The sequence below is a fragment of the Anguilla anguilla genome, chromosome 1, assembly GCF_013347855.1.
Source record: "Anguilla anguilla isolate fAngAng1 chromosome 1, fAngAng1.pri, whole genome shotgun sequence".
Lineage (NCBI taxonomy): Eukaryota > Metazoa > Chordata > Actinopteri > Anguilliformes > Anguillidae > Anguilla > Anguilla anguilla.
Window position 1 is genome coordinate 56,948,072 of NC_049201.1, and position 14,326 is coordinate 56,962,397.

The 14,326-nt window shown below is 40.0% G+C and overlaps 1 protein-coding gene across 2 annotated transcripts in view; it reads left to right on the plus strand.

Annotated features, from left to right (window-relative positions):
* limd1a (LIM domains containing 1a) overlaps positions 1 to 13,552 on the plus strand; it is a 28,649-nt gene extending 15,097 nt beyond the window's left edge. Inside the window, exons 3-9 of one of the 2 annotated variants that reach the window (XM_035384643.1) lie at positions 4,059 to 4,126; positions 4,545 to 4,607; positions 5,538 to 5,668; positions 6,151 to 6,156; positions 8,818 to 8,869; positions 11,387 to 11,455; positions 11,720 to 13,552. In XM_035384643.1, coding sequence (XP_035240534.1) covers positions 4,059 to 4,126; positions 4,545 to 4,607; positions 5,538 to 5,668; positions 6,151 to 6,156; positions 8,818 to 8,869; positions 11,387 to 11,455; positions 11,720 to 11,863 — 533 coding nt within the window. In that variant the 3' untranslated portion in view covers positions 11,864 to 13,552. The remainder of the gene's footprint in view (positions 1 to 4,058; positions 4,127 to 4,544; positions 4,608 to 5,537; positions 5,669 to 6,150; positions 6,157 to 8,817; positions 8,870 to 11,386; positions 11,456 to 11,719) is intronic. The other variant, XM_035384648.1, reaches the window with a different exon arrangement.
* Positions 13,553 to 14,326: the final 774 nt, after the last annotated feature.

A 14,326-nucleotide genomic window follows, 5' to 3' on the forward strand; every position in this document is an offset into this window, starting at 1 on the left:
GGAGATATTTACATGGAAGTAATACCTGTATGTTTTTTGTGGATGTATGTCTTTCATCTGTGCATCTATGAGAAAGTGCTGCTTTAAAATGCAAGATAAATTTCTGTGTAGTCAGACAATAAAGTATTATCATATCATAAAGTCTCATCCCAGGCTGATAGGTGCCGTGACTCAGTTAATCACAACAATTATTATTAATTCCTGCCCATGGTAGTCTAATCTTATGAAATTTACTGCAGTCACTTGTGCTTGGCTGCGCACGCAATGCTTCTGCCATCCACTTTAATATCTGACGTCCAAACAATTATTTTACATTTCTGAAATGGTTTGGCTACTGTGACATGCTGCTGCTCCACAAATTTTCTTTTATTGGTTATGCCAGTTTCCACCAAACAATAACAATAACAATAACAGATGCTCCGTAACAAGCATATGATTTTACAAAGCAAAAAGTTTCTCTTTTTTGCTTTGTGGTCTGACTTCTCCATTCTCCCTGACAATTTATTGGAATGACAAGCTGATTTATATGCATATCATATTCACAGTGAGTGTTCCATTAACCATTTATGGTTGATTTTGGGAGTTTATGGGGCAGGATGCTAGGTTCATGCTCATATGCTAAATTTAAAGTTGATTGTGACTCCTAAAGAGAAAATCCATTTCAGCATACCCACGGTCTTATAAATCAGGATATTTTTGACCAAATGCATTCCCTCTATGGGATTCGACTGCTGTTTTCTCCTCACTTCAACCTGACTAACATTTTTTTGGATTGGTCTTTTGAGTACCGGCCTATTATAATCTTTGTCATGTGATCTATAGATGAATCGCACATTGTGCCCAATGGATTAAATGCGTCATTTCCGATTTACCATTAGGATATTGTTTCATTGTCATTGGTCTTGACGTTACTTCTGAATCCACGCTTATCTGTAACGCCACCTTTATATTGTTTTTCACTCATGAAAACCTTAATGAGTGATTAGTCCATAATTGCATAATTAGTTGTGCATCTGTACTGATGGCCAAACATTGCTGAACTTGGAGTGCCTACAGGTACACTTGGAGCACAATGGGTGAAATTCAGGTTGACAGGCCAGATGGTGACATTCTTGATTTTTGTTCTGGGCTGTAATCCAAAAACATTTGTGTCTGTCAGCCTTTGTGGAGCTGCGTTGTGATGAAAAGGGGGCAGAATAAAATGGGCTTCACGTGCTATAAAGCCCACTCTAATCTTACACCTCAGCCTGCTGGTATGCCCACTCTAATCTCACTCTAAAGGCACCAGTGTACTCAAAATGAAAACTACCTTTAAAACGATGCAGTTTTGAACAGAAGACGCGGTGCTTTGAGTTTGTACGGTTTGTGCATGCTCTCAGCATGTATTGTTCACAAGTGAGTTTGTAAACAGCCCTCCAGTTTGCAGACCTCCCCCTGTCTGCAATTGGTCCATCCAAATGTCACATGGCTGGTTGTGTCATGGTTGACTGGCTGGGGGCAGAGTTCAACTTTATTTTCCTGTTCATTTTATCACTGTACTGTCCCGTGGTAGCAGGTCATGTCTAGGTGGGATGCGGGAGATTTCAGAAAGTAGAGTCCCATCCAATTTGCCATGAGAGAAATAAATCCTCCTTCTAGGAAAGTTTAACCTATTTTTTTGTCAAACCAAAGATAAATCTTTGGGAAAAGGAACACAGCTAAAAGCAGGATGTGACATGGCCAAAATAATTATATGAGAGGATGAACACTCACCAGTGGCAGTAGGTGCCAGGAGAATTTAAGGCTTTTTCTCATAATCAGCTGCAAAAGATTGCGTCCAATGTCTTTAAAGAAAGTGTTCACTGATTTTGTGAATAAAAGATTTGATATTTAAAGGGTTTCAACTGTAATGAATTACATTTTGGATTTTGATCCTCAGGGGGGCTTTGTGGATTCTGTTGGTTTACTGTCATAGATGGCTATTACTGTTGGGTAGGGGCCTAGTGAGGCGTTAATGCATATGTAACTTTTCATTTCTGGTCAGAAATTGTTGGAAGGTTTGTGCTTCAGCTTTTGTCTCTGGAGAGAGTGAAGCTAGTGTGCTGTTGAATCTTCAAAAGCCCTAGCTGCTGTGATTGTTCACTGTAACCTGGCAACAGGTTGCTGGGCACCAGGACTGTGTTAAGCACACGGGCAGATCTGCCATAATAGAGTCCTCTTAGCCATGGAGACCACAGACATTGACCTGTGAATGTCCACACTCCCAGCATGCACACATGTGCTTTGCGCTTTGGAATATCCCAACTACAAACAAAACATTTGAAGATGCACTGATCTTTTAGGTTGTGTCTATTATATTGTGACACTCTGTGGCCATTGTCACATGCTACAGGGATGTTTATTTTTGTTATCACAGTTGTGTGTGCACAGCTGGGTTCTTGTTGAAGTACTGTAGAACTCAAAGGTGACCCATCATTGCATCTCCGCCATGACTTGGATATGCATAGGATCAGCAAACCAGTAGAAAAGCAGCCACTGGTTGGGAGTTGCCTACAGTGTCCTTGCTCATTTGGACCCGTTACCTGGTAAATACACTCATTAGGTCATCACTATGTGAGTGCTCAACTGTGCATTCTCCAGCAATCCTCTGCAGTATCAGTCACCAGAAGAGAGACATGCAGTCTTTCACACAAAGGCCAACACAACTTTGTGAAGCCCCACCGCTTAAGTCAAAAAAATCACTTGGCAAAAGTTTCTGTGATTATTTACTCCCTTATTTGGAAAATTAACTGGGAGGGTTAAAGGCTCTTATTTTGGTAGGGAGACTGTCAACGATTTTTATCCAGGGTGGTGGCATTCCTGAAGCTCTCTGATAGGCAGTTTAAGGGTTAATTGCTCAGCCTCCCTCTCTTCTGAAAATGTGAGGAATGTCCTTTCTTCCTGTGGGGCACAGTCCACATGAATCTGTGTAGGGTGGAGGAGGGGGAATTGGCAAATGTCCACATCATACAAGGCCTGGATTCTTACAGGAGCCTCCATCTACATTACCATATGGAAGAGGAGGGACAAAACCTCTAGTGTCCAGGCAGCCTTCTCCTTTGCATCAGTCTGCGAGAGTATGACCTTCTCCTCTTCAGGGGAGTTAAACAGTGTACAACAGTGGCACCTTTACCTTATCTGTGAGAATAAAGCCTTTACCCTAGCCCACAAGGCTGGAAGACATTTAGTCAGCTTAATGTTTTTCATTACTGATTTCCATCAGACTTAATTACTTTCATGTGCAATTAGTTATTGCCATTGGTTGTCATCATACAGGATATGTTTCAGATTAAATCAGGGGGTGACACTGTTATTGGATTTAGTGTTTGGATATAACTTGGATGAAATTTACTCCACGTGTCTGGAATTGTAGAAATACTTCAATATACTCTGCCTTTTTAATTGTCCTCACATGATGAAGTAAGGATTTTTAAGGACAGTGGGTCTCATTCACAAAACGTGCTTACGATCACATTTAATTGTAAACTGTGTGTAATAGCATTTCCACGAACATTTCAACATTCATCATTTTTTATCTGTATTTGTTCATGGCTGTTTCCTTATGCTAATCACATGAACAGGATTGTGCATAAAATTTACAAATAGTTAGTATTCATCATCTCATACAACTGGGATATGCACAGAAACAAAGGTCTGCAGATGTGTCATGAATCCCATATTGGTTTTTCTCAAGAACATTTTAAACTACAAAAGTAAGAATAATTTATGAAAGGTTTTGTGAATGGGGCCCAATGTTTTAAATTCATATGCCATTAAGTTCATTTCATTTATATTCATTGGCAAATTGACCAGGATACACTTCTCTTTTTGAATATTTTGCACAACCTTTATGCTTTTTCAGACTGACAAGGTATCCAAAAAATCTTGATTTGTAAATCCAAATGAATTCCTGAATGAATGCCTTATAAATTCCTGGAATATGGTGCTGTTAAAATGATCTAATGTTTTAGAATGGCATCTATTCCTCACTACCTTTCCCTTTGTCTTTTTCTCCCTCCCTCCCCCTCTCTGTCATTCAGGTCGAAAGCTGCGGGGGAAAGCATTTTACTATGTCTGTGGAAAAGTGTTTTGTGAAGAGGATTTCCTGGTAAGTGGAAGACATTTATTTGAAAGGAAACATGAAAATTCTTTTTTTTTTTTGGTCTTTTATTATTTTTAAAAAGGGATGCCTGTTGGATCTCAGCATAAGCCCTGTGCCAGTCATGCAATGCAGGTCACAAAGCAATGGTTTTTTTCTGGGTTTATGTTCTCCAGAATATGATTTCAGCTGCTCATTGAAACAGACAAAATATCACTCCACAAGTACATTTATAATCATTACTTTGCTTTGTTGTTTTTAGTATACAAACACAATGTGGGGTTACAGGTCTTCATTTATTTTTTAGAACATGGAGGATTTTCATGCTCAGCAGTGTCGCTTAAGCTTAGAGGGCCCATGCAATGGTCCAACAGCCTTTCTTTGGCAGCCCCCAGCCCCTCTTCTTAATCTGTCCTTTCTTTGGCAGTACTCTGGGTTCCAGCAGTCGGCAGACAAGTGCAATGTATGTGGGCATCTAATAATGGACATGGTAAGGCTCCTTTATTTCTGTTCTAATGTCTTATTCCTCTCTGAACCATGTGTGTGTCAGAGAGAGAAAGAGAGAGTGAGAGAGCAAGAGTGTGTGTATGAGAGAGTGTGAGCGAGATTGAGAGAAAGAGACTCGTAAGCATAACCACACTTGTGGTTATCTGACCTGAATGTAACTGTAATACATATAACACTGGCCAAGATGCATCCATGAAATAAGTCTATTTCTATGTTTGATACTCTTTTTGTTGCCAGCAGACCACATCAGCTTTCATTTGAAAAACAGACTCAGTGCCTCTTTCCTTCATATAAGATGTTTATTAATCATTGTCAGCTGTTTAGAAAATACTTTGCAGCATAGCATCACAAATAAAGACAGGAGCCTGCATGTTTACAGCACAAATGTCTCTTAATGGTCTAAACTCCAGACCACCTCACTGGGAGCAGATTCACTTGGGGGCAGATGTTTCCTTTAATGGGTTTCCTGTGGGCACATGTGGAGAGAAGCTGAGAGGAAGTGGTGATTCTCTCTCTCTCTCTGATATGTAGAGGGAAAATCGGGACATAAACACGCGCGTTCACAATGTGAGAAAGCAGGTCTCCATTTATTAACTGTGCTTTTGAGCATGGAGGATTTTCTCTCTCCTCAAGGCTCAGCAGTGACCCTTAAGATCAGAGAGCCAATGAAAGGATCTAATGTATCCAATTGCATTTTATTATTTTTCTCTTAACTGCCCATGTCCTACGAAAGGGCATCTCTATATCTTAACAGGAGCTCCTTGCTGGGATGGATTAGAATGATATTGAGGCAGCCTGGAGAAACACTTTTACCCACATAGCCTTCAGCGGTCAGAATCTGATCTGAAAATGCCAGTTTAGCTCGCAGATTGACCCCCTGATCTCTCTTCAACTCTCCCACCCCTCACTCCAGATCCTGCAGGCACTGGGCAAATCCTATCACCCAGGCTGCTTTCGCTGTGTCATCTGCAATGAGAGCCTAGATGGTGTGCCATTCACTGTGGATACGGAGAACAAGATTTACTGCGTCAAGGATTACCACAAGTGAGTGTCTACTGTAAGCCACTTATATGTACGGCAGCACAACCCCTCTCCTACTTGGAAATGCCCACTATAAGTGATTGGAATTTACAATGTAAACCAGCTCAGTACCCCTGCTAGTGCACATGTCACTTGCATGCACACCAGCAAAATGTTACTTCTAGTGGGCCTGCCCTATATATACTGTATGTACACCAGCACACCACAGATGCATTTGTGAGGATCCAAAAATGTGAATTAACAAAATGTCTTCAGAAAGTGAAGTGAATATGTAGTGAACAGCATTGATATATTTATGCAATTCTGACCAGAAAACACAATGAGGGTTATGGTCATCTTAAGTGTGAATGAGCATTTGCGTATGCGAGTATGCAAGTGAGTATTCTTCCCAGTGTGTGTGCCGCTCTTGTGGATTGCTACTCCCTATGCTGATGATGCTGTTTGCTTTTTGTCTTTCTCCTTCCATGTGTACTTGGTGGCCTCAGAGCAAGGTAAATGGCAAAATCAAGCCAACCTACCATCTCCCTCATAGTGCTGTAGACCTCAACCCCATAATCGCTCCATTGAGACTCAATAGTTTTCATACAGCCAATATGCAATGCAGTCAACCACCCCACTGAGACACAATAGTCACCCCATATCCACTCTAGAGACAGAGTACAGTCACCCCACTAATCATAGAGCTGGTGCAGAATAGTAATCCACAAAATTATACCACTAAGATGAAGTAATTGTATCTTAATCAAATCACCGCTGATCCAGAATCCATTCAACCCTTGAATTCACTATAATCATGCATCACTGATAATAATCATGCATCACTGATAATAATTATAATAATTATAAACACACACACACTGTAGTGTAGCCAATTTTATTCTTGGTTTTTGTTTTTCTATTAGAATTAGTTAATTATGGAATCTAATTTATTGTATAGAACAATAATGTTTTCCTGATTTAAAAAAAAAAAAAAACTGACTTTGAATTCTTTCTTGGTAAGACTGATATGCACGTGCGTACACACACACACACACACACACACACACACACAAAAGCCCTCTTAGCCAGAATCCACAGGAGGCCATTTTCAATGAATACCATTCATCCTGTCTGTAGCGCCTCTCTTATGCACAGTTGTAGGTTTTATTTGACATAGTCCATCATTGTGTCTACATATTTGCGTGTATGTGAAGAAATAGAGAGGGAGGCTGTGTGTGAGAGTGTGTCTAAATCTGTTTATAGAAGGTGCAAGTGGGTGTGTGCATGTATGTGTGTGAGCGTGTGTGTGTGTGCCCACGCACACATTTTTTTCTGTTACCACTGAATACAATCAAAACTACTTAGTGCAAGTATTTGCCCCCTTCCTGATTTCCTCTATTACTGCATATACACAGAATGGTTTCAGGTTTTTAGACAAAATGTTATATTAGACAAAGGGAAACTGAGTAAACACAAAACAATTTTTGTTTATGAAATTTATTTACTTGGTTATCAACCACCATATCATCCGGGTAAAAAAGGAATTGCACCCTTAGTTACTCAATCAAGCAATTAACCAAATTTAATTGATAATTAGATTCAGCTGATTGCAGTCGTTGAACCTTTCCATCAGAGTGAAGTAATCACCACAAAGTTTCTACAAGCACACTGCCATGGCAAAAGGAAATTTAAGAAGAGATGAGGAAAAAAAAGTTGTTGAAATGTATCAGCCTGAAAAGGGTTACAAAGCCATTTCTAAGGCTTTGGGGCTCCAGTGAACCACAGTGAGAGCCATTATCTCCAAATGGAGAACACTTGAAACAGTGGTGAATTTTCCCAGGAGTGGCTGGCCTGCCAAAATTTTTCCAAGGGTTCAGTGACTCAATCCAAGACGTAACAAAAGATGCCAGAAGAACATCCAAAGTACTGCAGGCCTGTATATATGAGACTGGGCAAAAATGGGATTCATGGGAGAGTAGCAAGGCAGAAAACACTGCTAACCAAGATAAACATCAATGCTCATCTCACATTTGCAAAAAAAAAAAAAAAAAAAAAAAAAGCACCTGGATGATCCCCAAGCTTTTGGGATAGTGATCTATGGACAGATTAGTCAAAAATTGAACTTTTTAGATGACACACGTTCTGTTATGTCGAGTGTAAAGACAATACAGCATTTCACAGTAAGAACATCATAGCAACAGTCAAACATGGTGGTTATAGTGTGGTGGTATGGGGATGCTTTGCTGTCTTGGGATCTGGATGACTTGCCGTTATCGAAAAAACCATGAAGTCTGCTCTGTACCAGTAAATCCTTACGGAGGATGTCTGGTCATCTGCCCGTGGGCTGAAGCTGAAGTGTAATTGGGTTATGCAGCAAGACACTGATCCAAAACACAAAAGTAAGTCCACATCAGAATGGCTGAAAATAAATAAAATGTAAGTTTTGGAGTGGCCTAGTCAAAGTCCTGACTTGAACCCAAAATAGATGCTGTTGCAGGACCTGAAACAAGCAGTTCAAGCTTCAATCACTTTTTCTGAATTAAAGCAGTTCTGCAAAAAAGAGTTGCCTAAAATTCCTCCACAGCATTGTGAAAGACTAATCTCAAATTATAGAAAGCATTTGGTTGCAGTTATTGCTGCTAAAACTGGTGCAAGTAGTTCAGTTTAAGAATTTTTACTGAAACCATTCAGTGCGGCTAATGTGCAATAATAGAGGAAATCAGGAAGTGGCAAACTTTTCATCTATCGATGCTATGCGAAGTAATCACCGTTACTCGAGAATTCAAACAGTCAGGTTTTGGCCATCTGTGAGAAATTTCTTTCAGCCTCAGAAATAAAACTGAATTCTTTCCTCTCTCCTTTCTTCCCTTTTGGGTTGAATCATTCGGGGGGAGGGGGGGGCGCCAGCACATCTGCAAACTTGCCTGCTTCCTGACTCCAGCAATGGCTGATCTCATCAGTCCCACGCTCCCTTAGACTGTGTGTCTGGTCTGGTGTGTAACTTTCCAGGACTGAAATGGGGATTTATAGGGGAATGAAGAGCAGGTGACGGGGCTCAGAGGCTCAGACTAGCCCAGTTTGCTTGGATGTCTGGCTCTCCTTCTAGCATGCCTTGCGCTCCCATGGGATCTCACTCTTAATTTCATTTTTCCCTGTCTCATCCTCTCCCTTAGGGTCCTGGCGCCCAAGTGTGCAGCATGTGGCCAACCAATCCTGCCCTCTGAGGTCAGCTCCCTTGATGCACTTTTTCTTGGCTCAACATCACTTTCAGCCCCTGTGTTGTGACGCATGTCCAGATGTGCCAGGAAAAAACAACTGGAAAATATGAATTTGTCCCAAGTGATGCAAGTCACATATTGAAACCATAAGTAATATCTATTACATGAGCACAGACAAAATTGCAGTGACTAAGCCCCTAACATAGAGGCTGTTTATAAATCTCCCAGGCCCACACCCGCTTTAATTGCTGTGTGAATCCATGAAAACAATGACAACACGAGTGCTTTAGTTTCTTTTCACATTTATTTTCAAAATGAGCTGCATCAAAAGAAGTGTGACTGTGTTACTAGTAGCTGTCAAAGTGCACCTAATGTTCTTTGCCTTTAAAGTAATAAGAAATTCAGATGTTCCTGCACAGGAGCAATAGAACATTTAAGTACAGACGAACCGACTAAGGAACCAGTGGTGATGTCACTCTGTGGGTGCGGTATGTGCTGGGGTGGGATGAGGCACTGTTCTCTCATCCAGAGCTCCCAAGTGCACCAGCCAGTGTTTACCACAAGTGCGGACCCAACAGCTTCAGCATTAAGTCTGCTGCTGTGGGGCATGTCCAAACCCACCCACGGGGTGGGGTAGGACTCCTAGGGGTTAAAATTAAATTAGCTCTTCCCCATGACTCCCAGAGATGTACCTGGTGCTCACAGGCAAGCGTTTATCTTCAGAGAGATATGCCTCCTTTCTGATCAGCACTGGCACCCTCCTGCAGGACTGTGTACAGTACTGTAGTGTGTGAAACAGTCCCTGGCTCCTTAAATATTTGTGGTACACCTGAGCTAAATTCTGTAAGTCTCCACGAGATTTCATATTTTCATAATTAACAACATATTCTTGCACGCTTATTTTGTAACCTCTGCTTTTATTAAGTCAATGTTTCAGACCAAAGTCCTCTGTCAAGACATTACACAAACAATATAGATGTCTCTTCAACAGCGAGTGGAATCACCTAAATCCAATTGGGTGTGTTTGTGTAATGTCTTTATGATGGTCTTTGGTCACAATTATTGATTTAATAAAAGCAGAAATCATAACAAATGCGTTTAGGAAGATATTTTATGAGATGTTAGGGAGATTTCATTCCTAGCACCATGAAAAAGACTTAAACTCATGCTGACCTTTTTCTGAAAACTTCAAACCATTGATTTCTGGTGTCTTCTGAACATGTTCCTTTATGAAAAGGAAAAATGTCCAACCCATGGCATTTCCTGTGTGAAATCTTAAACCAAATGCAAGATTGGAGACAAGATATTTAGCATGTGTTGTGAATATTTGCTGTGCCTTCAGTTATCATTGTTTCATGCTCCTTTGCTGACAAAGAAAATGAGCAATATCAGTTCCATTGAACACTATTTCCTCTTGTGCACATATTTGATGTCATTTTGTTCCTTGTGTGTCAGTAAACTGGCTAGAAGAACATACCACCAAGTCAGGGATCCCACAGATAACGGATCTATCAAAGCAGTCCACAGCATACAAAGCCCTTTGAAACATCCTGGGAGGGCAGCTGTGAACTTGGGGGGGGGGGGGGGGGGGGGTTGTTGACAGCCCAATATCTGAAATGAAGGGACTGTAGCATGTGGAATAAAGGGAGGAGGGGATTTTTCACACTGTCCCTGGTCACGTGTGTGCCTGTTGCTCTGTGCTGTGCTGACCCAGTCCCCTCAACCCTCCAAAATTAGAATTGACCTGTCAGGAATGCAGCCTCTCCCCCTCCCTCTTTTAAGGCAGAAGGCTAGAATTCATGGCAGGCTTGTCAGTCTTACATTTACATGGTCCTTGGTAAAAGAACCTACTGAGTCTTGTGTAGAAGTGGCAAGTATAGCATATCACTGTTCTACTCACATGACAAATATGGTGTCAGATTGCAGTTATTGGTGTACATAGCTTGTTTCTGTCCTGTACCCACAGACCTCGTCATACTTTCTTTGATGTTGTTAGAGTAGATAAAGATGCTATGACTGTTCTGCCCATTGCCACACCTTTACTGGAACATGTTTATATTCATTAAAACTATTTAAAAAACATTTTGAAATGTAAACCCTGAATAAAATACAAGTATATAACATGTCAACAGAATAAATTACACATTTGAGTAAACTGTAAAATGGGTTGTTTCCAGTGTACGGATTTGACAGTGCCAATTTAACTAATCTATTCTGCAAGCGGGTGGTGAAGTTTGTGTGAAGTGGGTTTGTTGTCTATAGTGGGTGGTGTTGTGGGAAAAAATAAAACTCAACATTTGTTAGGCCAGCGATCTGGCTTTTTCAGGTTCTCACTTGGATAAAAAAATGTGTGACCCCCATGAGGAAACCACTAAAGTGCTGGTTCTCTAAAGCTAAAAGAACACCTGGTTTACCATGGTTTTTAAATAAGGGCAATTGGACAGGACAAAGGCAAAAGACCAACCCGTTTGTTTAACCTATGGTCTCAATTATTCTTTGTCCATCTGTCTATCTGTGTTTGTAGGGCTCTGATGAAACAGTCCGAGTCGTGTCTATGGATAAGGATTACCATGTGGAGTGTTACCACTGTGAGGTGAGTACCCAGACTTTTCTGTCTCCACAGATTACAAGACCATGACAGAAAAAAATGGCCTAAGGTCAAGGAATAATTAATTACTCACCAGTGCCCTCTGCTGATAATATGTTTGCTGCATATCTGTGGATGATAACTCAGATGCAGTATTCATGCAATAGTGGTCATTCCTTTTCATTCCTCTAACCCTGCATATGTTATTATATATGAAGTTGCTGAGTTGGCTTTTCTCCTTTGTACTATACCATCTCCGACCCCCTGCAGGATTGTCATATGGAGCTGAATGATGAGGAGGGACGTCGCTGCTACCCACTGGATGGGCATCTGTTGTGCCATGCTTGCCATCTTAAGCACATTGAGCCTAACTGCTCGTCACCTGCTTCCGCTGTCTACCAGCACCAGTTCTAGAGGCTTGGCACCATCTGCTGGCTCTTAGGAGAAACTGGCCTTCCCGTTCAGACCCTGCCAAAGCCAACATCAACCACTATGGAATTCACTGTGTAGAACATTTCAGAGCAAAGTGACTGATTATAACCCTGTGTTGTTTATGGACTTTAAGTAAACTCAAAACCAAAATAAACAAAGAAAAAATATTGAAGGAAGGAAGAAATGGTTTTTTTAAAGGTTATGACTATTATTACATTTCAAAACTCTTTGTTTTTAAAGTAGAAAATATTGTCGTGTGCTGGTATACTGAAACAATATTTTACTTTGTAAAAGTTATCAAACCCAAAAGCTTGTGCCCTGTGCTTATATGTGTTTCACATGGTTTTTTAAAGTTAGGGAAGACTAGACATAGCAGGGTGGGTTTTCTGTTTTGCTGCATGTTTATGAACTAAGAGGAGAGCTGCATCAAAATGCCTGGATATAATTCAGAAAAACCACCCCATACTGGCCAGTGACATGGTCTCATATGTATTAGCACCTTGTAAATGGAGTTTGCTAAAAAAAATTCTCAAACATGGATTAATTATTCTCAGTTTGAGCTTGAATTATTGTCAACATCCCATATATTCTTATATTTAACAGCAAGGGAATGAACACTTTAGCTTTTTTCCATCCTATTACATTAGGCCTGGTGTCTCTTGCTCCCATGTATTTTTATTGTGTATTTTTTTTTTTTTTTTTTTTTGCGCAATGCTGGCAGGTTGAATCCAAACTAACACATTGATTTCACCTTTTTAAGTTTTGTATCATTGATATTGGAAGACAACATGGTTTGGTGTTCGCCAAATTTAGTGGTGATTTACCAAGTCAGCGTACTTTTGTTATAGAAGAAAACCATCACTAAAGGTAATGTTTCAAAATGCAGTTATACAACCTTATTATATATAAATAGTGCGTGCATGTATGTGTGTGAGAGAGAAAGAATGTTTCAAGAGAGAAAATTTCATGTTCCTATTTTGTGGTTGTTATTTTAAATGTGATATATCCTGCTTATTACACAATGTGTATGAGCGGGAAAGGCATGAAGAATATTCCAGGTTAGGTCACTGCCAGAACCAACATTCAGTCCTTTTGGTGCTGAAACATGGTGATGCCGAGTCTGATTTTGTCCTACTTGGACCATCTTTTATATTTATAGTATTTCTGTAAATCCCATCAAAATATTTCAATTTAAAATTAGCAGTGATCTTTTAGGCATGATCTTAACATCTCTACAGTGCTGTCAATAACTTATTTCAAAATTGCATTTGTTATATAGTTAATTTTTGTAATCATATTAAAGGTAATCTGAAATTGTATTTAAGATCTGTGTCCACATTCTTTTCCAGTTCTGTGGTGTAACACATCACTAGTATTATAATTGCAACAAAAAAAAAAAAATGATGGCAGGTTCTGTCCTCTGTATGACTGATTATAGCCAATGATATTCTATGCTGTTGCACTGTTTTGCTTCATGTATTTAAAGTCTGTTCTTATGTTGCATTTAGTGTCCACTTATTTTGAAATATGACAGGTGAAAAGAAATGAACATGTGAAACAATGATTTTAAATTAAATCTGTCATCAAGCTGTGTTTCTATTCCATTCAGTTACTTCACCATTTCTTGGATAACATTATTTAAATTATGTACAATAAATGGTGTAAATACAAACAAAATTTGACTGGATCATTGAAGTGCATTAATGAGTACCAATATGAGTGGTAACGTGGATTACCTATATCATTTAACAAGGTAAGTGCATAAACAGCCCCCCCCCCCCCCCCCCCAAAAAAAAAAATATATATATAACCATGTTCTCAGAAGCACCAGCACAGATAATTTTAACTTGTTCTCCCAAGGGTACAGTCCAATCTAGTGACTCCGACTGGTGGGAACTGGAATAACCTACTGAGTTGGCAATTCTGTTTGATACCGCGGATATGATAGCCTGATAACAGCTTCAAAGGGTGGATTCAGCAAATGTGGGACAATTTTTGGTAGATTCAGTAGGAGACTATCAAAAACTTTTTTACTGACCACGCCCACTGTAAAGGCGTCAGTCCAATAAAAACAATTGTTGAATGACAGTCACTATTGTAGCAACAATTCAAGAATTTTTTTTTTTGGATTGGCTGTTGATTGGTATATAGCAGAGTAATACAAAGCTTATGTGTTCCATTTCTGCTGATGTCCCACATTTGCTGAATCCACCCTACTCAATGATAAGAAAATAAACGGCAACTGGGGGCCTGGACCTCGCAGCACAATTAGCGTTAGGCAATCCCACATAACGTGCTTATGACAGTATAGGGCGAAAAGTACCTTACAGAACTCTAACCTCCACGAGGTGGGAACACAAAAAGAAAGAAAGAAATGTATTTGTATTTGATTACCTGGAAGCATTTATTTAGTTACACGTGCACACAGTCAACAGGTCGAACCCC